Source organism: Protopterus annectens, chromosome 1.part0 (assembly GCF_019279795.1).
Source record: "Protopterus annectens isolate FY-2018-M chromosome 1.part0, PAN1.0, whole genome shotgun sequence".
Classification (NCBI taxonomy): Eukaryota; Metazoa; Chordata; order Ceratodontiformes; family Protopteridae; genus Protopterus; species Protopterus annectens.
In genome coordinates, this window is record NC_056725.1 from 861,101,479 (window position 1) to 861,126,157 (window position 24,679).

A 24,679-nucleotide genomic window follows, 5' to 3' on the forward strand; every position below is an offset into this window, starting at 1 on the left:
TGCTTATCCAATCTCCCTTTCCAATCCTTTCTAACCTCCTCTGATCAATTCTTATAGTTATCATGCAGTATTTTATATGCTCTACTAACTATTCCTTTTCTAATGACAGCTTCTGTTCTAGATTCCATTAAAAACTCTACCAGTGCTGGTCTTTCACTTAGCACCCCTCTGTTTCATTCTCTTTGCCTATACTCTGAGATATCATTCCCTGATAGGGAAGGCAATCTCTAACCTGTAGTCCGATTAAATTCTTGGCGTCTTTCCATTCCATCATCTTAAACTTACTAGTTATTTGATCCCAATACCTTGGTTCCTTTGCCAGTTTTCTCCTGTAAATTCCAGCCCCCTCTTGCCTATTGTCTGTATCCCTAAATGCAGTCATCCTTATTGGCAGAATCTCCTTTCTCCATTCCCATGTTGGTTTAGTTCTCAGAATACTTTCTGCTACTTTATGGATATAATATTCTGTATGACTACTGTTAATCTTCTTAAAGGCCTGCATCCAAAATCCCAGTCTCTCCTTGTTTCTTGAGCTCCCCCCTTGTTTCATCATCATCCCTTTCCACTTTGAAAACATAGTTTTCGGCTTGTGCTATGTATAGGAGTCTTAACTGTGTAGCTCTGAAATACCCCTTCAAATTGGGTGTCAGTGAAGTGTGTCAACAGAAAACAGCTTGTCAAATAATGTCTCCTGGACAGCAAACATTAAAATAAACTAAACAAAAGAATAAACCAGGGGACATTCCACTTTGTTTTTGCAAGAAATGTACTCACCTAGAACCTCTAGATAAAGGCATTAAGTTATAAAAGTAGTAAACCAGAGACAAGATTAAGTTGCATATTGTGTCTGCATCCTACAAAAAAAGGAGAAAGGAAAGACAATTACCAACCAAAATGAATTTAATCAACATGTCAGATAGAAAACATCTGCTATGAGAAGGTACCATTCTACTGTACATTTATGTACTTTTTTGACAGCTGTAATCTGAAAAGCACCCATTCATCAACATCATCTTTAGCAGACATTAATGTTACCAACAGTGCATGCATAAAAAGTACGCACATACTAGGAAAATACAGGAGTAAGTAAACTTAACATAACAGTACATGTCCCAATGATCACCAAAGTAGCCTTAGTTATATGGGTTATATCCTACCAAGGATATAACAGCCATCCAGTTTTTAATGCTTCAGGGCACCTTCTACATGGCCAGACTATCTAGCAGCTCGAGCTAGCTAAGTCCTGAAGGACAATGACAGGAAGAACAAAAGATAAATGACCACACCCTGGCATGAAAAAACAAGGGGCGGGGGAGAGAGCGGCTACTGCAGCAGTGAACATTCGAACATCTACTATTATGGTAAATTTTCTTACACAACTGTCCTATGTTCAGACTACTGATCACTGCTGCATTAGCCTTGGCCATATGAGTAGATTACCCTAGCTTTCTGCAATTGGGAGGTTGAATGAGGCAAATCCAAGAGCCCCAGAAGAATGGTCTTTGCAAAGCCTGATCTAGACCTAGAGAAGGAATCAAGTTTTTAGGGCTAGTATGTAGAGAGGACCAAGATGCAGTTTCTAGAATTCCAACCCTTTCCAAAAGTCCATAGATGAAGCCAAGGCCCTGGTAGAGTGGGCCTTGACCCTGCATGGAATAGTTCTGCTGTGGTGATGATAACAAAGGTAATAGCCTTAGACCACCATTTCATATAGTCTATTTTGATACATATTGACCATTATTTAACTATCACAAGAAATGTACAACTGATCTTAAGATGTGAAAGATTTAGTTCAGCTAAGATGGTATCAGAGTTGTCTGTAGACATTCAAGGTAAGGAGTATCCTTTTTCCATCATTTTTAGGTTTAAGAAATAAAATGGTGAGATGGACAGTTTGGCTTAAAGAAGATAAAGGATATCACTTTAGGCATAAAAGAAGGATTAGTTCTCAAAAAATCCTGTCCCTGTGTTAAATGAGGTAGGGTTGACTCATGACAAGAGCTTGCAACTCATATACCCTGCTTGCAGACATCACAGCAACCAATAAAACTGTTTCCCATCTTAAGAACCTGAAGTCAGACAGGTTATCTGGTTCAAATGGAGCAAGTGTTAGCTTCTCTAATACAAAATTAAGATCCCAAGGAGTTTCTTGGAGGCCTCTTATGCAAAATCCCTTTCAAAAACATTTTCACATGAGAATGCATTGAAAGATGAGGAACCATGGGCAGACATGCTAAAATGACTGATAAACAAACCCTGATAAAGGAGTAGAGAAAAAACACAGAATAGTAACTCACACAAATATTGCAAAATCAGAGAACAACTAGCCCTGAATGGGTGTTGGTTATGTTGCTGGCGCCAAACTAGAAAACCTTTTCCATTTTCTAATATATGACTTTCTAGTAACAGGCTTTCTTGTCTCCATTAGTACCTGCTGCACGTCTTCAGTAAACAGGTGTCTAAAAAGAATTAAGACTATTATCTAGAATAGCAACTGAAGATGACTGATGCAAGGGTGCATCAAAGACCCGTGTTCTTGTGTAAGTAGATCCAGGCTGTGGGAAAGCTTGTGGATCCTACCCCTGGTTCTTTCCAAAAGAAAGAAGAACCTCAGTTGCCTGAGCTAGAAGGGAATCACCACAATGATCTTGGGAGATTCCTTCTGAATCTTCAGAAGTACCCTGGATATTAGGGCAAAGGGTGGAAAAGCATACAGGAATGTACAGTTGTGTAAAATCTGACCATAAGAGTAGATGTCTTTCTCTTCACTGTTGCAGTATTCTAATAAAAGGGATGTCCAGGCAGGGAAGTCCGATGCTCGGCCAGTATGAAAAAGCCTAAAAAAGATCTTGTATGTGCCATACATCACATTTATACTCTTCACATAAAACATAAGGTGTAAAAGGTACATATGGATGCAACTACCTAGAATAAGACGTTATGTACCTACCATAACGTTCCATGTTAGTTGTCTTCATCTCGCCTTCTTTCTTGCTGATTGGGATTGGAGCCGATCCTTGGCTCTGACTCAGCCATCTTCAATAGCTCGAGAGCTGTTTACTGGCTTGAGGTTACCCCTTATCCCATGATGCCTAGTAATAGCTACCCAGATCTCGTTTGAAATAGCTAATCCAGACATAATAAGAAAGAAACCAGTTATCAAAAAACTGGTTGTTCCATGCATTCTAATATCCAGAATAGGTTAGGAAGACCTGGCCAGAAGAATAACAATAAAAGAATACTCAGCCAGTGAAAAAAGGAACTCCTCTCAATCCACTAGAACAGGGGACGGAGGAAGGGACGCAAGAAAGAAGGCGAGATGAAGACAACTAACATCGAACGTTATGGTAGGTACATAACTTCGTAATGATAAGTTGTCTATCTCGCCTTCATTCTTGCTGTCTGGGACAGCGTCCCTAGCACCTAACACCCTGGGTGGCTCAATGGAACAGACTCTTCAGAACAGTGGAACCAAAGTCAGCTCTGCTCTGGGAGACCATATCCACCTTGTAATGAGAAATAAAGGTATGAGGGTTTGTCCATGTGGCAGCTGCACAGATAGAATCCATGGGCAACCTAGACTGAAAGGCTACGGAGGTGGCTAACGCCCTAGTAGAATGACCTTTCAGTTTAATTGGTAACTCTTTGTTCCTTAACTGGTAAATAAAAGTAATGGTGTGGGACAACCATCTGGATGAGGTCACCTTGGAAACTAGGAGACTTTGTTTGTTTAAGGCATAAGAAAGGAATAATTGGTCTGACTTTCTTATTTCTTTAGTTCTGTGCAGGTAAAAACGCAACTGTCTATGAACGTCCAATTGGTGAAGTTTGTACTCTGCCTGGTTGCTATGATTTGGGAAGAACACAGGGAGATCTATAGATTGGTTTAAATTATTTTCTGAGTAGACTTTAGGAAGAAATGAAGGATTAGTCCTCAGAGCAACTCTGTCCTTGTGAAACACCAGGTAGGGAGGACGAACACATAGTGCTTGAAGTTCTGAGACATGCCTAGCTGAAGTGATAGCTACCAGAAAGAGTGTCTTCCAAGATAGAAACTTGATGGAGCAGGATGCTGCTGGTTCAAAAGAAGGCAGAATTAAGGAAGTTAGGACTAAATTAAGGTCCCAAAGGGGAGGGGTATCTCTCACTGGAGGTCTAAGAAGAGATGTTCCTCTCAAGGCTTTACAGAGCTTATGAGACATAATGTTAGCTTTTGACAAACCAATATGAAAATTAGAAATGGCCGCTAATTGTACCGTAATCGTAACAGAAGCGGCCCTGGAGTGAAACAGTTGTGCCAGGAATTCCAGAATTTCATGGACCGGGGCTGAGAAGGGATCCACATTCCTAGACTCTGCCCAACAAGAAAAACGTTTCCATTTGCTAGCATAAGTTTTTCTAGTTGTAAACTTATGAGAGGAGATGACAATCGCATGAACTGCTGAGGAAATGCTGGGAAGCCTGGCTAAGGTTGGAAGTGGAGCAACCAAGCTGTGAGCTCGACAGTTTGGAGGGATTGATGCAACCCGCCTGATAGATGAATCAGGAGATCTGGAATTGGGTCTAGAGTCCAGGGCTGATCGAGAAGGTAATGGTGCAGGAACGGGAACCATATCTGTCGAGGCCACTAGGGGGCAATGAGGATCATTATGCAACCCAACGATTTTGCTTTCTGTATGAGTTTCGGTATCAGGGGAAATCAAGGAAAAGCACAAAGAAGTCCCTGAGGCCAATCGTGGACTAGAGTGTCTCTGGGTATGTGACCTGGAAGCAGAAGAAGTGAGAAGTAGTTGCTGCATTTGCTGTTGAAGGAGGTGGCAAAAAGACTGTCCCCATTTGCAGAAAATAAGATCCGCAACTTCCTGATTCAGAGACCACTCGTGAGGCATGAGGATAGCTCTGCTGAGCCTGTCCGCTATGACGCTGGATCTCCCAGGGATGTGCGTTGCAATCAGAAAACGTTGAGAGGAAATCGCCCACTGCCAAAGTCTGAGTGCTTCTCGACACAGGGGGTAAGATCTGGTTCTGCCCTGCTTGTTGATGTACCACACCACTGACATGTTGTCTGTTTGAATTGCAATGGTCCCGAAAGGAAGAGAGTCTTGAAGAGCTTGCAATGCTAACAGCATGGCTCTCATTTCTAGGACATTTATGTGCAGATGGTACTCGTGAGGTTGCCAAGTGCCTTGGACTGTCCTGCCCAGATAATGACCCCCCCACCCTATCAGGGAGGCGTCTGTCGTCACTGTGGCTACTGGAGGGGGTTGTATGAAAGGTCTGCCCTGAGTAACTAATGGGGAGACGATCCACCAAGAAAGGTGTCTTTTGCATGCCTCCATGATCAGGATCATGTGAGACATGGGAAGCTCTTGGAAAGACCACTGCGTGAAAAGAAGCCACTGAAGAATTCTCATGTGGAAGCACTTAAGTGGGAGAAGAAGAATGGCAGCTGCCATGGAGCCCAGAGTTTGAAGGACATACCTGACTTGGATCCTTTTGCTCTGCATTAGAATTTGCACTTGTTGACGAATTGTGGACACTCTTTCTAGTGGCAACCTTGCGAACATATCCCTTGTGTTTAAGTCGGCTCCTATGTAAGTGATAGACTGACAGGGCAACAAGGCAGATTTTTCGAAATTTATTGTAATACCTAGCTGGGTGCAGGATGTGATTGTATAATCCTGCGCTTGTAGGAGTTGATGCCTGGTGGTAGCAGTGAGGAGCCAGTCATCTAGATATGGAAACACCTGGAATCCTTGACGTCTCAGGTGAGCCGTGACCACTGCCATACATTTGGTGAACACCCTAGGGGCTGTGGTGAGACCAAAAGGCAGAGCTCTGAACTGGTAATGACTGGCCCCCACCTGAAAGCGAAGAAATCTCCTGGAGCATCTGTCCATCTTGATATGGTAGTACGCGTCTTGAAGATCTATCAAGCACATCCAATTGTCCTGACACAGGAAGGGTAGAATGAACTGTAGCGTGACCATCCGAAACTTTGTTCTTTGTACAGATTTGTTTAGTCTGCTGAGATCCAGAATCGGTCTCCAGTCCCGTCTTTTTTGGTATTAAAAAGAACGTTGAGTAAGTTCCGGATCCGTGCTGGTCTGCGGGGACTTCCTGGATGACTCTTTTTTTTTAACAGTTTTGAAACTTCTATTACTGCTTGCTCCCTCAGATTGGTTGGAACATCTGGAAGGGCCTTCCTTGACTGTAAGGGGGGGCTGATGGAAGGGAATTTTGTAACCTCCGGATATAATGGACCATACCCATCTGTCTTGTGTTAAACTTTGCCAGGCTTTTGGGTACAGTGAAAGTCTTCCCTAGACTGCCTCCAGAGGTGAGCAGCCGAGCAACCCTTCAGGGATGCTGGAAGGGTTTATCAGAGAAAGAGGGCAGCGTCTATTATTATTGTTTTCCCCTCTGCCTCTGGAGGAAAAATCACTGTGTGTGTCAGGCAAGACTCCCTGAGATTTACGGAACCACATCTTCCCACTCTTCTGACCCTTGGGGTAAGGTCTAGAGGGAGTGGAAAATTGGACTCCCATGGCAGAGAGAGACTTGCCTTCTTGCTCACACCTAGTCAACGTGTCTTTCACCTGTGGCTCAAAGAGAAAGGAGCCATCAAAGGGGGTATTGGTGAAGGACGCTTGAAAGGGTTCCACAAAGTGACACAGCCACATCCACACATGCCTCCTAAGGGCTACACCCATGCCCGCGGCTCTACTTGCTCCATCGGCTGCATAGGAAGTGAGCCTCATGGAGGAGTTAACTACAAAATTAAGCGTCGCTAGCTGGGAAGCTACTTTGGCTTGTGCTCCCTCAGCTGTAGGATCTTGAAGGGTATCTCCAAGCTCTTTAAGGAGATCCCTTTGAAGTCGAGTAAAATGACAAAGGTAGTTCAGTGACCTCATGGAGAAGGTTGCTGAAGCAAACATTCACTTTCAGTACCTGTCAATCATCCTAGACTCCTTGTTAGGGGGATGAACAGATGAAGAGGTCTCCGCTAACTCTTTTTTGGTGGCTGCTGCTACCACCATGGCATCAATTGACACACCTTTAGAAAGGAATTGCTTATCCTGGGGGACTGTAATAAATTTACCAGGCCTCCTCGGAGTTGGTTCCACTGTGCCCGGTGCTGACCAAGCCTTTCGAGCCACTACGGACATAAGTGGGTCAAAAGGCGGAGAAACCCAGGAGGTGGAAGGTTTGGAACCGAAAGCATCCAGGAATACAGACTCATCCTCGGTAGGGGCTAGGGGATTCCAGTTCCCCCTCTGCCTAAGCATATCCAGGATGTCCGAGAAGGAAACATCTTCAGAGGGGGATCTCGGGGACCCTTCAGATTCAGTGACAGACTCAGGGGAGTCAATGTGCTTCCTCTTGCACCACTTCTTCCGAGGGGGCTCCTCTGACTGATCAGGGGAGGCCTCGGAAGAAGAGGAAACAACCAATGGGGTGTCCTGGAGCATCGGTTCCCTACGCTTGGGGTCTGGAAGAGGAGCAGAGGTTGGCATAGACAATACGGGGGATGAAGCCGGTGGGGCTGGTAGTGGAGCTGACTCGGGGGACAGCACACTCCGCATGACCTCAAAGGCATCCCTGTCTCGAGGCAGAGAAAGCTCCGGTTCCGAAAAAATAGGAATCCTTCTCCGCGCCGAGGGGACGGCTCCAAGGCCGATGTTGGAGCCGAGCTCACCTGCTCCAAGACGGAGAGCAGAGTGAGACAAGGGTCCGATGCCACTCGGCCCCTCGGAGCCAATGAGGGAACCCCTGCGTCCATATCCCTCGATGGAAGGTACCATTGAGGTAATTTGAGCCGACGTCGGAACTGAAGGAGATATAGTTATCGGAGCCAACGGTTCCACTACTCGAACCCCAACGAACTCCGGCTCCAAGCTCAATAGAGTCGGAGGAGGAACAGAAAGGGAGGTGGATGGAGCCGATACCTGTTGAGGAGGGCTAGACAACATTTTAGCTAGTGCCTGTGATTTTAGCAACCTACTTACTACTCTCTCCACATCATGATCCAACAGCCTAGAGGATCGAGAGGAGTGTGAAGAGCGGTGGCTATGTTCACTTTGTAATAATGACAGGAGCCGAATGAACTGACTCTAACGAAGGGGACCTCAGCCTTTTATGGCTCCGAGACGACTCCAAAACATCCGATGGAGCCGACGGAGGGGTTGTCTTGTCAGTGCCAGCCGGAAGAGACATACTGGGTAAATCCTGTACCGGGGTCAGCTCCGAAGCTTCTTTAGACATATCAACCAAGCACCAGAAGAGAAACACAGATGGAAAAAAATTTCTACTCTAATCAACAACAGACTATGTAAAAAATATATAAAACAAACTCCCCCCTTTTTTTTTTTTTTTTTTAAGAAAAAACAGAGGAAAGGAGAGCCTCTAAGTTAAACGGTTTCCTTGGAAAGGGAGTGGGGGAGGGGAGAACTCTCTAACTTAAACGAGTTCTACTAAAAGGGACTAAAGGAGAACAAGGTACTCAACAACAACACTAGTAAATAAAACTAAGAAAAGGTAAATTATCTAATAGTTTTATGAAGTATAAGAATATATTTCTACACAAAAAATTTGAAAATACAAGCCTGAGCCAGAAAATGACACACCTCGCAGCTGAAGCGGCAAACGAGATCTGGGTAGCTATCGCTAGGCATCATGGGATAAGGGATAGCCTCGAGCCAGTAAACAGCTCTCGAGCTATTGAAGATGGCCGAGTTGGAGCCAAGGATCGGCTCCGATCCCAAACAGCAAGAATGAAGGCGAGACAAACAACTTAACATCTGGATTTCCCCAGAAGAGAACAGTAGCCATAGGACAAAGGAGTTCATGCACATCCAGAAGGAAAAATTGCAGAACAAACAAGAGGGGTTGGATGGAGGGAACAAATTCTGGAACAGTGAAGAGAAGGGCATCTACTGTTATGGTGAGATTTTACACAACTGAACTATGCCCTTCTATATTACTGCTGCAGTATTCTTCATAGAAGGGAGAGTAAAAAAAAGCTTAAGAAAGAGAATGGGAGGTGGAAGGCTGAGAAGAGCCCTCAACAAACCCACATAAAATGGCTTCAGCAAAAACAGCTCTGGCCCTAGAAACTTTATCCAAGTTATAATGCTTAGTAAAGGGATGCACTGAAGACCAAGTAGAAGCTTCAAGGATGGAATTGGTGTCCAAACCCTTGAAGAAGGCACCAGGAGAGGCAACAGCCCTAGTGGAATGAGCTCTAACAGAAGTAGACAGAAATTTGCCATGAAAAGAATAACAAAAGGAAATGGTCTTAGATATCCATGAGAAGATGGTTTGCTTAGAAACAGCCAAATGTAAAGATCTGGGATGAAAGGAAACAAAAAGCTGATCAGATTTATGAATAGTCCTAGTTTTATACAAACAGTACCGGAGTTATCTGTGCAAAGCCACGGTGTGCAGGACCCTTTCACAAGCAGACTGAGGAGAAGGGAAAAAGGAAGGGAGTTGTACGAAATGATTCAAGGCCAAGTCATTTACTACCTTGGGCATAATAGAAGGATTAGTACAAAGGGACACATTGTCCCTGTGGAACAAATAACAAAAACAAAAAAAGGAGATATGGCCATAAAGAGCCAGCAAAAAAAAAAAAAAAAAATTTCAGGTAAAATCATGCAAAGAAGCAGAATCTGCAGGCTCAAAAGGAGCCTGAGTCAATTTTTCCAAAACAAAATTAAAGCCCCAAGGAGAAGGAATAGGCTTTCTTTGAAGCCTAATATGCAGGACACCTTTAAGAAATTGTTTGACCTCAAAATGAGAAATTAAAGGATGATTCAAGGGCAGACAAGCAGAAGTGGCTGACAAATGGCATTCACAGAAGAACAGGCCGAGCTAGACTGGTGCAACTCACACAAATAAGACAGGACTAGAGGGACCCACACTGAAAAACGGTCCTGGTTATGAGCATGGCACCAGAGTAAAAATCTTTTCCATTTGGACATATATGGTTTTCTGGCTGAGGGTTTCCTTGCCTCTTACGAAACCCTGAGCACATCCTCAGAAAAGAGGTACCTAAAAGGGATCAAACCTTGTCACCCACAATGTCAGCTGCAGAGTGGAGAAGTGCGGATGGATGAGAGACCCCTTGTTCTGTGTGAGGAGATCCAATCTATGAGGTAACTTGTGATGATTGCCCCTGGCCGTGTGTATTAAAAGGGGGATCCAGTGCTGACTCAGCAAAATGGAAGTTACTAGCAAGATTTTTGGGGAGTCCAGCTGAATCTTCTGCACGACATTTGCAAGTAGAGAAAGAGGACAGAAAGCATAAAGAAACATCCCCTTCCAAGGAAAGGAAAGGGCATCTGTCCTCCATGCCAAATGGAACAGAATGAGAGGAAGCTGAATGTTCAGAGGGGAGACAAAAACATCTACCTGAGGAATATCCCACCAATGTACAATGTCCAGAAATAAGTCTCTGTAAAGCATCCATCTGTGAGCCTGTGTTTTGACCTGCTCAGAGAGCTTGCCACTAGATTGTGCTCTAAAGGAATGTATACTGTCTGATGTGTTAACTGTAACTGACAGCCACTTCCCAAGCCTGAAGCACTATCCTGCAGAAGTGATAAGATTTTGTGCCCCCCCCCGCTTGCTGACATACCACATAACTGTAGTACTGTATGTGTACACCATAAAGGGGCCTGGAGAAACAAGGGTTGAAAAGCCTGAAGGACAAGAATCAGAGCTCTCATCTGTTTGATGCTGATATGGTCCGACTTCTGATGAGGAGGCCAAAGACCCTGAATCTTAAGGTGAACAAAAGAAGCCCTCACCCCGTGTCTTAGGCATGGGTGAACAGCTCTTGAGAAAGGATTGGAGGCTGAAAGGGGTGGCCTGGGTTGAGAGTAAACTGTTGAATCCACTAGTCAAATTACTTCTTGAGACAAGGAAGGAGAGGTGCACTGAAATTCAGAGGGTGATGATGCTGCAACCAAACTAACTTGAGGTATCAATGAAGCTTCCACAAATGCAGTCTAGCAAGATGAAGCATTGGAATAGAAGAGGCCATGGATCCCAGGACCTGAAGAAATTCCCTGGCTGGCATGGCAGTCAGAGGAATAAGAGTGTCAACAACAATACTTTTGGAGGTGGAAGAGAGGCCAACATTCGCACTGTCTGAATCTTGCATCCCAGATGCACATGACCCTGAGAGAGCATCAGGACAAACTTTTGGAAGTTGATAGTAAACCCCAGACTTTGAAGAGAGATGGTGAACTTCAGATCCTGTAAAAATCGACTGACAGAAGGCACCTTAAGCAACACTTTGTCTAAATAAGGAAAAATATGAATGCCTTGAAGCCTGCAGATGGCAATTACAAGAGCTAGGCATTTTGTGAATACCCTACCCTTGCGCAGTAGATAGGCCAAAGAGCAAAGCAGAGAACTTAAAATGAGAGGAAGACGCAGACAAAACTTAAAACCTTCCTGAAGAGAGAGGAAGACACAGGAAATCTTAAAAACTCCCTGAAGATATGGTCAACAGGGATAAGAAGCTAAGCATACTTCAGATCGTAGGATACCAGAAAAGCCTGGGGTAATAAAAGAGGAAACAGAGTTTGAAGAGTAAGCATCTGAAAAGATGGGATCTTTAGAAATATGTTGAGCTGGGAGAGATCCAAAACAGGTCTCCAAGTGCCCTCCTTTGGAGGAACCAGGAACATCCTGGAATAAAAACCCCTTCCCACTTGGAAAAGGCAGACAGGCTGAATGGTCCTTTGGTTCAGCAGGGATCCTAGAACCTCTTGGCAAATTAGGAAGTTGTTCTAGAGGAGGTTACAGAATCCCTGAAAAAGGAGGAAGAGATTTCCATACCATGAAGTAACCCTGACAGAAAGAACCTAAGAGTCTGAAGTGATGTGATGCCAATTTGGAAGACAAACAGAGTGGTGAAAGGATAAAGGAACCTGGTCTAAAAGAAGGGTGGGTTAATTGTCAAAGAGAAACAGGCTTATCGGATAAAGGAGGCTTCTGGGTCACAGAAATCTGAGAAGCCCTAGCAGACAGGGCCTGCCTCCCACCCTTCTTGCCCTTAGAGACCTGGCGGGATTGCCTGTGAACAAAAGCAGACCTAGATGGATAATTCCTCTGGAACTTAAGGAGAGACAAAAATATGTTTAAGGTCTTGCACGGCTTTGCGTTTCTCTTGAAGAGACTTAAAACATGTCAGCAGCAGCAGTCCCAAAAAGATGTGTAGGCCTTAACGTCTTCAGGTACAGACTGGAGACAAAGGCAAGAATAACATCTCATGATGGACCTAAAAGCCACAGACCTAGAAGAGGCATCAGCAGCATCAAAGCTACATTTAATAGGATGGCAAACCACTTGAGAAGCAGAACCCCCCCCCCCAAAAAAAACGATAAGTCAGAGGATTTATTAGAATCAGGTACGGTAAAGATAACCAGACAAGCCTGAGCAATCAAGGTCAGAGCATACCTGGTCATGTGGGTGTGGTAATTAATAACCCTAAAGGCCAAATTAGAAGCAGTGTAAACTTTCTTGCCAATCTCCATAGCCCTACTATCTTTATCTGAAGGCAATGGTTTGGAAGAGCGCCAAACTTTAGAAGGTTTGCCAGAAGAGACTGACACTACAGCAGGATCAGCAGAAGGACATTTAAATAAAAACAGACAATCCTCAGGATCCTTACAGAACCTATCAGGTTTCTTATGAGGAGGTATCTGAGAACCAGGAGACTTGGAAGCAGCAATGAAAGTATCTAACATGGCAGCCAACACTGGAGGGACTGCCAATGGTTTAGGAGTACCCACCTGAAGCAACTCATAATAGCTTCTCTGAATGTCAGACAGTTGAGAAGAATCCCATCACTCTAGCAATTGTGCTCCCAAAGGACAATTCCTCAATAGGAGACTCAGGGCTAACAGACTCCTCTTCATCAGAGCCATAAGTCAAAGGTGAAGGCATCTGAGAAGAACAGCACAAAGACTTCTCACCAGACAATGAAACCTCATCAGAAGAATCTGGCTCCCTAAGCCATTTAGAAGGGGTACAGGTCCAAGGAAGAGCAGGTACTGAATCTCCTTGAGGAGGCTTTAGGGCTATTAAGGAAGAAAAACAAGCCCTGAGTAAACTCCTGCCATACCCTTTGAGGATCCATAGGACTGACCAAAACATCCTTCAGTTTTTGTCTTTTCTTAGAAGGGACATCTGCCCTAACAAATACCAGAGGTTCTAACCCTTGGCCAGATTCAAGAGGAGAACCCGGAATGTCCTCTGTGACCAATGTCTGTGGAATCCCTCTACGACCCCCCAAGACAAGCAACAGTGGTGCCCCTCAACATCTGGAGCAGATGCCTACAAAGCCTCAGAAGATGTGCGAAAAGACAGATCAATGCCAGCCTCGGGTGGGGTTGCGGCAAAGGAATCTGATGTAAATACAGAATGACCTACAGGCTATTAACTGCTTCTACAGGGACAGGCTGGACAGCTAAAGAATCCAGTTGAGACTTCGTGGCCTTCTTTTTACCTAGCAGGAGTATTTCTGGGTTAAAGGATTCTGTCATGGTACCTTGGGCTAACTATTTAAGCCATTTATTTTCAAGATAAATGGCCAGGGAAGACAAACAGCTTCTGAGTGTCTTAGACATAAATGCTTTACAGATACTACAAGAGGTATGGTTGTGAAAGCGCCAAACAAAGACACTGTTTGTGACGATCCTTATGTGGATTTAGCTTCCACACTGCCTATTTTCCCTTCTTGGATGACATGAACTCTAGGTAGTAAAATAAAATAGAAGATCAAGTAAAGTATTAAAAAAAATCCCAAAAGGGCACTTATCTGGTGCTGCTAAATATTCAGTAGAGAAACAAGGTGTTCAAACCAACTAGCAAAAGTGGCGTTCAAACTGGCGGCAAAAGAAGTTCTAGGTAGTTGCGTCTATACATCCTTTTTATGCCCTACACTCTGTGTGGGGAGCATAAATGTGACTTAAGGTGCATACAAGGTCTTTTTAGGCTTCTTCATTCTGGCCTAGCATTCAGTTGCCCTGGGCGAAACATCACTTCAATGATGAAAACTGCAACAATGATATAGAAAGGGCATCATTCTTGTCCAAGGAAAAGAAAAAGCATTTGTCTTCCAGGCCTTCTTGCATGGGGTTGGCATAATGGTTAAGGTTTTTACTTCACATTCAAGCGGTACAGGGTTTGAGTCTCACTAAAGGGAAATTGGTTAGGCTTAAAATGGTCCACATGGGCAGCTAGCCTAGCACTTACCTATGGATCCTGGGGCAGAAACTTGCCAGCTGACTGTTCAGGAAGGAGGCAAGCAGGTCTACTTGAGGAACTTGTAACAGATGAAAATCTTGGAAGACCCCCGATCTAGTTTCCGTTCCTGTCTGCTATGGTCCTGCTCAGGATGTCTGACACAGAATTTTTCTCTGACAGAATGTGGGATGCCTGTAGAGTGAGAGTGTGCTGTGAAGCTATATTCTAAGCTAACCTGGCTAGTCTGCAGAGGGAGTATGACCTGGTTCCCACTTGCTTGTCGATGTACCACATGACTGTAGTATTGTCTTTAACATCTTGAAGAGGTCCTAGGAACCAAAGGTAATTCAGAGAGGTGACTGCCTTGCTCAAGGCATGTGTCCCACACACCTTGGAGTTTTATCCCTCCTGAAACTGCTCCCCAAGCAAATTCCGAAGTGTCTATGGTAACTTACAGCTCTGGAACTGGGTGGAAGAAGGAAAGACCTGGATTTAGGGATATCTGTGTCTCCACCAAATGATTTCCCTTCTGATGAACCCTAGCACTGGAATTTGAAAAGGCAAGGGGTGTTGATGCTGGGACCAAAGAGATTTCGGATACCACTCCATCATTCTCATGTGAAGTCTTGTCAGAGGCATCATGGGAATCATAGAAGCCATGAAATCCAAACTCCTGAGGTATTCTCTCTCAGTGACCAAAGCCTGAGGGGAAAATCCTAGAAACAGATTTGGGTATAAAAGGTACAAAAGCTCTTTGAATGGTGTTGTCCAGTTGACATCCCAGAAATACAATCCTGTGAGAATGAGTCAAGAAAGACTTGAATGTTCTCTTGGAATCCCAGCTTCTTTAAGAAATCTCTCAACCAAGACAGAGATTCCTGACACTTTTTTTTTTTAAAAGACTCTGTAAAGATAAGCAAGTTGACTAAATATAGAAAAATGTGGACACCTTGTAGCCTGCAGTGGGCTATAACTGGAGATAGGCATTTTGTAAACATTCTTGGTGCAGTGGACAGTCCAAAGGGATAAGGCACAGAACTGATAATGTGATTCAGACACATAAAAACCTTAAGAAAAGCCTGAACTCTGAATGTATAGGAATGTTGTGGAAATCATTTTTTTTAAATCTAATGTTAAAGTGAAATTTGAATGAGGAAGAAGAGGTAACAGGTTGTGAAGTGACATCATTTTGAATTTACGCACTGCCACAAACAGGATTAGGAAAGAAAGATCCATAACTGGTCTCCAAGCATTTTCTTTCTTTGGCAATAAAAACATCCTCGAATAAACCCCCTTTCCCACCAGAGAATAGGAACTGGTTCTATCAATTGCTGGGACATCATGTGATAAAAGACAGGTGGAAACAAAACAGTCTGGTCTGGAAAATGAGGAATTTCCTCCCAGAAAGGAGGAATTTCTCCCACTGCCACCTGTAACCTTGAAGAATTATCTTCAGAACCCATTTGTTTGAAACTATATGTTGCTAAAGAGAAAAGTGGAGATTCAGACTTTATGCAAGAAATAAGGGGCTGCAGGGGTGGGGGAACAAAGTCTCTTAAATAATCATTCTGACTTACTAGACTGGCTTTGGTTTTGAGAGTTTTCAAAATTCTACTTGGAACCCCCTTACCATTTCTTCTTAAATGTCTGTTTCCTGTATTTTTCTGAGACTGTATTTTACTTCTTACCAAAATGGGATGAGGAGTTATAGAATCCCTTGGAAAAAGAGGACTGGAAAAAGAGGACTGAAAAATCTTAGGAGTACCAGTTTACCCCTTTTATCACACTTTTTGATCCCACTGCAGATGAGTGGCCAAAAACGAAAACTCTATCCAAAGGAGAATTTAAAATCTCATTTTTAACATCATCAGGAAGGTTCTGATAATGCAGCCAGCAAACATCCTCAAAACAGTACCAGTGGCCATAGCCCTGAAGACGTATCAACGGAGTCATACAAAACATACGTATACAATGAGTATTGACTTGAACAACAGAATCAGATAAAACATTGGTCGTACTTGTACAATTAGAACAAACCTTAATATATAAGCTGCAGAAGCTTAAATTTTTCCCATAGTTATCAATAATCTTGCCATTCTTATCAGAAAGAGTAGGAGTGGGAATAACTAAGTGTTTAGCTGCAGAAGGATTAACTAAAACTGTGGCTGCTATATCAATTTTGGGGAAAGTGTATAAAAACTTAAAGGACTGAGGAACTTTATACAGCCTATCCTCCTTTTTAGGGGCAACTGGCTGTCAGGAAAACTCCACGCAGTAACATGCACATCCTCCAAGGCTGACAGAACTAGAATGGGTGCAGGTTCTGGAAATTCCTTCTGTAACAGCTCATAGTATTTTCTGAGGGAATGAGAAACCACAGTGTTCTCCCACTGAAAACACTGATACATTCTAGAAACAGTTTAAGAGCAAGAGAACTTTCCACAGGGACAGACAGAAATTGAGTTCTCACCTGAGACTGAATGAGAAATCCGAGAAGAAAACCTGCATCTTTCCCTTCATCCTCAGCATCTTGAATTTCTTCAGAAAGGAGGTATGCCTCTTTCTTTTACTACAAACTACTGTATAAAAAGGATTAATAGCCTGAATTAAACCATGGGCCAGACACAGTAAACTACTCCTGTCTGCAAAAATTTGAGGAAGGATAGATACATGTTTAGTTTTCTGTTTTTTTTGACAGAAAAAATGGGACCAACAGTATTATTATTATTGGTGGCAGCAGCAGCTTCTCCAAGCATGGGCACAACAATATGACAAAACAGGGAAGCCTTCCCTGTTCCCTCTACCAGGACAGACAAGTGTGGCTCTCCCTTCCCCACTGAGGGTACCCCAACAACTGCACAGGATGTAGCTAAAACACTTTGCCAGCCCCACAAAAATAAAATAAAATAAACACAATTTATCCACAGAAAAATGTTTTTTCAGTTATGTTAAACAACTTTTAAACTAAGAGGAAAAAAAGCTCCTGTTTAAAAATAAAATAGTCTCATGACAGTCAATTAAAACAAAAATTCCTAGCTTTAAAATAACTTCTCTGAAGAGCAAAGTATTAATAATAAACAACCCCCCAGGGAACTTATATGCCCAGCAAAGGAACAGCACAAGCTGACTGTTCATCCTTGTAAGCCTCAGTGGAGTGCACTCTTCATCAGCAGTAAAGCTCAGCAGAGCTTGGCACCTAAACTTGTCTTTTAATTAGTTCAGCTAGAGCTGCCAGACAGTTTAGGTGCATGGAACATGCCAAAAGCTTTGGAAGCTGGTCATCTATTTGGTAGGATATAACCCATTGAGCTAAAGCTACTGCAGCAATGGTTCACTACTGTTTTCTTATTAAAAAAGACAAGTTGTCAGTGAGAAGAAAACCAAAGTATTGAACAAGGACAAAGTCATCAGAAAAAGCCACGGGCAAAGAAAAACCAGCAAAACGTAAATCAGTGTTTGTAGTATTACTTTTCCTGCTTATTATTCTAATCTCTTTTTGTAGAAAGAGTAAAAAATTAGGATCACATACAGAAAAACTTGTAAGCAGTTATTCAAGTGGATGACTACTCCTGCCACCATACTTTCAAACTTAGGACAGTAGGCCTTAACTGTAGGATGATAAAAATAACTGAAGGCCTTCTTAAAGGTAAGGCATCACCTTTGTATAACCTCCCTTCAATTTAAGTTGGAAAGAACAACAGAGCTACACTGGGGCAGAATCTTCAGAACTTCACATAATTCTCAAGCCCTGTGATGATGGTAGCTCACTGGGCAGATTAAAGCAAATAGGGGGTGAACTAATAACAGATAATCCTTGAATACAAGGTTAAAGATACCACTGTGGACAGGATTCCTTAAACATACAAATGGACAACAAACCCAAATTATAGTTTCGTATCTCTATAAACATAACACAAGACTTTGCACAGCTATTACTTTTACTGAATGTAGGGAGCACAGTTTAGTGTGTTGTACACCTGAAAATAATGGACTGGATATAAGGGCATACATGTCTTACACAATCAAATCTAAGAAACATGTTACTGAAGTGGCACCACCTATCCAGGATATCTCTGCTATTCTGATAACCAGACTCCAATCCAGGCACTTCAATGAATACTGTTTTGAAATGTAACCTGCTAATCGAGTTCAGCAAAGCAGAATTATCTGGACTTCCAAAAAGATGGAGCTCCCAGAATCCACTACTAATCCAACACACATCCTGTAGTACAGACTGTCCTCTGACATAAAGATCAATTTAAATGAAGTCAGAATGCAAAAAAATCATTTTTACATGTAATATAAAATACAGTTCCTCATATCACTAGTTATGTAATATTCTAGTAGCCAAGAACTGGCCTGAGGAAGTGTCCATCTTTACCTCATCACACAATAGATGAGGAGCACTAAATGTCTCTAGCTTTGCTTACAAATAACTCTGTCTGGGGACATAGTTGACCTGTTGTCATACAGATAATGCAATCCAGTATGATGGGACTTCTGGACAGCTAAACCCATGGTAAACTTCCACTAAACTAAAGAAGAGTTATTGTTTTTCATATCAACCGATTTCTGGGGGTGGGATCACTGTTCAGGCTTCCTCTTTTGAGATCTTAATTTTTGCAAAATGTTTGCATTGCCAAGCTTGTGCACTCAGCGTTGTACACACCTGTTGCTGGTGAATACCATGATGTCACAACAGGCTGGCAGGGCATACTTATCCCTTGCTCTCACCAGTTCAATCCCTGTAAATGAGTAAACATGACTGAAAGAAAAAAAAAAACAAATGAAAAAAATATGAAACTATACCTGCTCAACTTTAGGAATTCCCATGTATCAGGTCATATGGAAGGACACTCCTACAGAGGACAGTGGTGGCACAGTACAGCCATCCATGTTAGCGTTTTTTTTTTTTTTACATGTTAACTGATAAAGTGAATACATATCCATTATATACGACACGGAGTTATGCTCCCTTCAGTGGATTACTACTGGAAAGAAACACAAGCAGTATTCAAATAAACTTCTCAGGGTAGCAAAAACAAGAGGAGAGTCTAAAAGGGAAAAGGCTCAAAACACAGAATGCCAAAAAAGGCCTGATTCTTAAAAGTGTGATCCAAGTAATCATGCATCCATGATCCATGTACTTGTTGCACTAGACTCCACAGTGAAAGCATTTTTAAAACAAGCACTGGAAGTAGCAGTACCTCAAATGGAGTGACATTTGACAGCAGCAGCAGCAAACAGGTATTTACTGCCCAGTGCAGAAAATCATGTTCTTAGTAATCAAACTGGAAAGGATTTGTTTCAAAACAGCCACAGTGTCTTATTTAGGTGAAAAGGAACACATACTTTGTCTGTTTTCCTTAATGTATACACAGTCCTGTAAAATCAAACGATGCACGTAAAGAGTCCTCAAACAGAAAAAAAGGAAAGATTAAGGGATAAATTAAAAGCCACTTCAAAACCACTTTCATTAGTAAATGTATACTCTTCCTGAGGAGCTACCGGCCTCTTTAAAAAAAAAAAAACAGATAAGGTTTCCAACACAAAAGGTCGTATAACTCAAAGTCAAAGGCCACTATAAAAAGTGTCTTCTATTAGGCAAGCTTCGGAATTGCCAAACCATTAAACCCAAATGGAGAATGGGTAAGCACTTTGTCAGAAATGTACAGTTCACTACTGCAAGTTAGAATATTTTGGAAAATAAACTGTAATTCAAACAAATTACAGTGAATTACAGAACATGTTCTTATGCCTTTAAAGCATTTTTTGCAGACAGATTTCATCCCACTGCACCCCCCCCACTCCAACAAGATGCACCTGCAATTTACACTAACAACGAAACTGTTCATTTCATAGTGGGGAAAAACTGAGGCACCAAACGACAGGCTTAGTATACCTTCACTCATATTTGCACTTTCAGTTGTAATACTGTAACCTGAGAATTTGGAAATGATTCTAAGATGCCTTGCCTTGAGATAACATAATGGAAAGGATGGGAGAAAAAAGATGAAACTGATTTTCTGGGAGTGGACAAATTCCTAGGTTTGGAAGGAAGGGGTCCCACTGCCATCTGTATCCACACAGGATAATTATCAGCTTCCAAGGAGTCTAATATGACCTGTTTCCACAGAGCGAATCAGATTGAATGCAAGATTTAGAGGCTAGCCAGTGTGGGGAGGGGAGGGTGACAAAAGTAAAGGATAATAAGGCATTTTGCATGAATTGAGAATGGTCCTTGGACAAATCTTCTTTCCTTTTTGGAATTCCTTTGCCAGTGTTTCCTGCAATGCTGTTTACCAGACATTTGTTAGGATTTCTTAAATGGTTTTCTGTAAAAAAAAGTCCATGACTGGAAGGGTAATTCTATTTTTAAAACCTTTATTGAATTATCACATAAGACAAAAGCAAACATACAGTCACATAAAAGAAAACAAACCATATTAACATGTTCCTGTTTACAGACATTATACACCAGTACGTTTCCATACAACAATCATCAATTCAACAGTACATAAATTGCCCAACTTATACCATTCTTCAAATCTCAATCCTCCTCCAAAACATTAGTCTGCATGCACTGTTCTCACAATTTCCATTTTTTCTATTTAATTTGTTCCTACCCATTTCTAAATATCCCGCTTCCAGTTCTTTTTATCTCTGTTACAATATTCAATACTTCAAATACTGCTGGTTTAGACATTGATTTCCATTTTCTAGCAATTGTTTTTATGGCAGCCATCAGAATTAAACTTAGCAAGGGCTTATTATGTCTAAGCAATTCAAATCTTGTATCCCAGCTAAAAAAAAATAACTTCTTTAGTTACACCCATTTGCTCACTCAATATTTGTGACAGTGTACTCAGTAGGGAAATTCTGAAGTCTGCCAACTCATTACACTCTTAAAATATATGTTTCCAATTACCTCTTCCACATCATATCTTCAACATTTGTCACCTAACTGAGAAACCTGAGAAAAAAAATGGAGTCTGCTTGGGGTATAAACATTCTATTCAAACACTTCTAAGTCAAAATGCCAAATCTTCTAGACTTTGTTGCATGCTTGGAAGCCATGCATATGTCCTTCCATTGTTTCCTTATGAATTGGTTATCCAGTTTTTTTCTCAATCTTTCCTAACCTCCTCTGACTGATTCCTACAGTTATAGTGCAATACCTTATATGCCCTACTAATTATCCCTTTTTAATAGCAGCTTCTGTTTGAGATTGAGCTAAAAACTCTACCAGACCAGGTCTTTCACTATGAATTCCCCCATCCCTTTCTCTTTTCTCAAACTCAAATATCAATCACTGACAGAAGTAGGCAATCTCTAGCCTGCAATCCAAATGCCTTCTTGGCCTCTTCCCATTCTATTACTTTTCCGTCTCTAGTTATTTGGTTCCAATACCTTGGTTCCTTTGCCAGTTTTCTCCAATAAATTCTAGCCCCTGCTTTCCTATTCTCAGTATCCCTAATTGCAGTCATCCCTATCAGCAACATCTCCTTTCTCCATTCTCTTGTTGGCTTAGTTCTTAAAATACTTTCTGCTACGTTATGAATATAATGTTCTGCATGGCTATTTTCCTTAAGGATCTTCATCAAAACTCCAACTCCTTCTCATAATTTCTTGCATTTCCCCTCTGTTTTATCATCATCCCTTTTCACTTTGAATTATAGTTTTATGTTTGTGTTTTGTATATGAAACTTAATTGTGTAGCTCTAACATATAACTTCAAATAAACTAATCCTTCTGTTAGATGGATCAACTTATCCCACTTCACCCTTACCCTCTTCCCCCTCCCAGATAAATGTCTTCTACTCTTTATTAACTGTTGTCCATAACTTCTCCTGTGTGTTAAAAAATATGCCTGATCACGGACTAAAACCATTTTCATTGCTCGTATCTTGCTATCAATAATAATAGCTTCTAGTTTTTCAGTTTTTGTATTATCTTTTGTGTAGTCTCTTCCCATATATCCTTAGCTGCCAGAAAGTACAGTTTTGTACCTACCATAAATGTAGATGTTAAGTGCTAAATACAACAGTCATAATACATGGGTTTTTTTCCTGTCAGGCAGGCAGGTCCGTCGGCCGGCCCCAAAGTTCAGGTCCGGTCCCAAGGCCGGGTCGTCGCCCCCCTCCCCTGGACGCCACACAGTGGGGGTATATAAAATCAGCGTTCATTTTCTTCCATTTTCTTTTTTTTCCCCAGTCCCAGAAGGAAGGCAGACATAGAAGGAATATAATATAATAATGCAATTAATGCAAATCAATAACAGTAGTTGCAAGCAAATAAAGATAAACCCCAATAACCCTATAGGGGAGGGAAGGGAGGGAAGACTGCAGCTGCATTAACATCTACATTTATGGTAGGTACAAACTGGTAGGTACAAAACTGTACTATGTTCATCGCATCACAGTACAGACGCAAACAAACACAGGAAAAAAAGGGGTGGTAGGCAAAAGGTGGTGGTAGGCACTAGGTGGAACTAGGAGGCATGACCTGCACTGCAAGAGTCTGCAATCAAAGTCTGCTCTTTAGATGATAGTGTAGTGTAAGGTAAGGTAGAGAAGGTGAGTATAACAAATATCTTTTGGCAAAATATCTTTGAAAGGAACCCTGCCCCTTGTATTGAGGGGGTAAAGGCCCTTGTGGAGTGAGATCTGGAGTGAGATCTGGTGCATGTACCATGAAAAAAGTAACAAAAGCGTATGCAGTGGGCTATCACTTTGAGATTGTCTTTTTGGAATCTGCTTTGGAAAGGCTCAAGCACATGGCACAGGCATGTGGATACAGATCTGAAAGCTGATTTTCTCTCTGGGCTTTGTTCTCAGCTGTCTAATGAATGTCAAGGAATGTTGTCCAAGGAATGTAGTAGTCTTTCCCTTTGAATTGAGGAGGTAGGTAAATTTAGGTAGCAGATAGCATATATACCCTGCTACCTACCTTTGGATACTACCTCGTTAAGGCTTAAAGGATTGGTTGTAACTCTGTCCTGATGGAAATGATCAAAGGATAGATGACTGATGGTTCCCCCAGTTCTGGCCTAGAGTGATTGAGGACTCTGAGCTGAAGGCTGTTCAAGCAGGAAGTATTGCAGTTCTGCTCAAAAGCAGGGCAAAACTGGCAAGGGGTAAAGGTTAGTTGGGTACTGGTTGTTTCCTTGAGGAGTTTATGTTCTTAGCCCTCTTTTTTGTTCTCTGGGGGACTCTGAAGGAATTCTTGATCAGAGAGAGATTCTGCAAAAGAGGGGTAGGATTTTGGAGGAGGATGATGGTGATGGCATGGATTTGGAGGAGCATGCTTGAGGGTACTGTAATATTTGGGATAATTCTCAGCTTATTCAGTCAAAGTTCATTCCTCATTCGGATTCCTTCCCTTCTTTGATTTCCAGGCTTTTTGCTTTCAAAAGGCTTTTCTAGGTAGGCTTCTGGGGGTAATCTTTTCTTGTAGAAGGTCCTGGCACATCCTGCACTCCATGCTGCCAGGCCTGTTTCCATGCTGTTAGATTGAGTGTGGAAGGAGTTTGAGTGTGTTTTTGAGTGTTTGAGTCAGATTAAGGCAAGTTTGAAGATGGTCTGAGGTGTGGAAGGTGAGGCAGGGGGTGGTAGCAGTGTCAGTGGGGTCTCAGGTCTTACTTGATGGGTCTCATCTTTGTTGGTCTTGCTCTGGAGTCAATGCAGGAGGAATTTGGTCTTGGGCATAAGAGGTGGTTGTTGGTAAACTGGAGGAGAGTCGTCCAGGAATGGTGTTGCCTGGCACCTTTCAGGCTCTGAAGGAGAGGTCAATTCCCACCTTCTGTGGGAGTGGATTCTAGTCCTGGTACTAGATTTTTGCCAAGAGATCTATTCAAGGAGAAACAAAAGGGATCTATGTCTGCCTCATGTGGATCTGTCACATTTCTGCTTGAAAGTGTGCAATTGCATTTTTCCTGTTGTGCTTGGTGCACAATATGGCTTGTCTGAACTGGCTAGAGAGATCTTTGGTTGAGACGTAAGAGACATGGCTATACTGTGGGGCTTGAATGGGTACCTCCTGTTTGTTTATGTACTCATCCAATGTTTATGTACCAGGTGTCTGTTCAATGTTTGGTCCTTATTCTGGTAGGGTGGCATGCATTAGTTAGCAGCATTTATTGCCTGCATTTTTTACTGCTATGATTATTTCTTTGATTGGGACCATTTGCCCTGTCATTTGCGGACTTAGGTGCGATGCTCTTTGACATTCTCCTAGACCTAGTGTGATGATGTACGTGATGCACCGATTTGAGAACAGAATTGCAGACCTGTGTTTGTTTGGATTGATGATTTGACCAGCTTGAGCTTGAGAGAAGAAGAAATTTATTTGGTGACCTTGTTTTCAAACTGTGACTGTTTTGAGACCATGGCTGTTAGGTATACCATTTTAAAAC

The 24,679-nt window shown here is 42.3% G+C and overlaps 1 protein-coding gene across 1 annotated transcript in view; it reads right to left on the minus strand.

Annotated features, from left to right (window-relative positions):
• TTC13 (tetratricopeptide repeat domain 13) overlaps positions 1-24,679 on the minus strand; it is a gene marked incomplete in the record, with an annotated part of 1,979,199 nt that overhangs the window by 242,511 nt on the left and 1,712,009 nt on the right. The window contains 1 exon segment of the mRNA XM_044063689.1: positions 775-854. Coding sequence (XP_043919624.1) covers positions 775-854 — 80 coding nt within the window.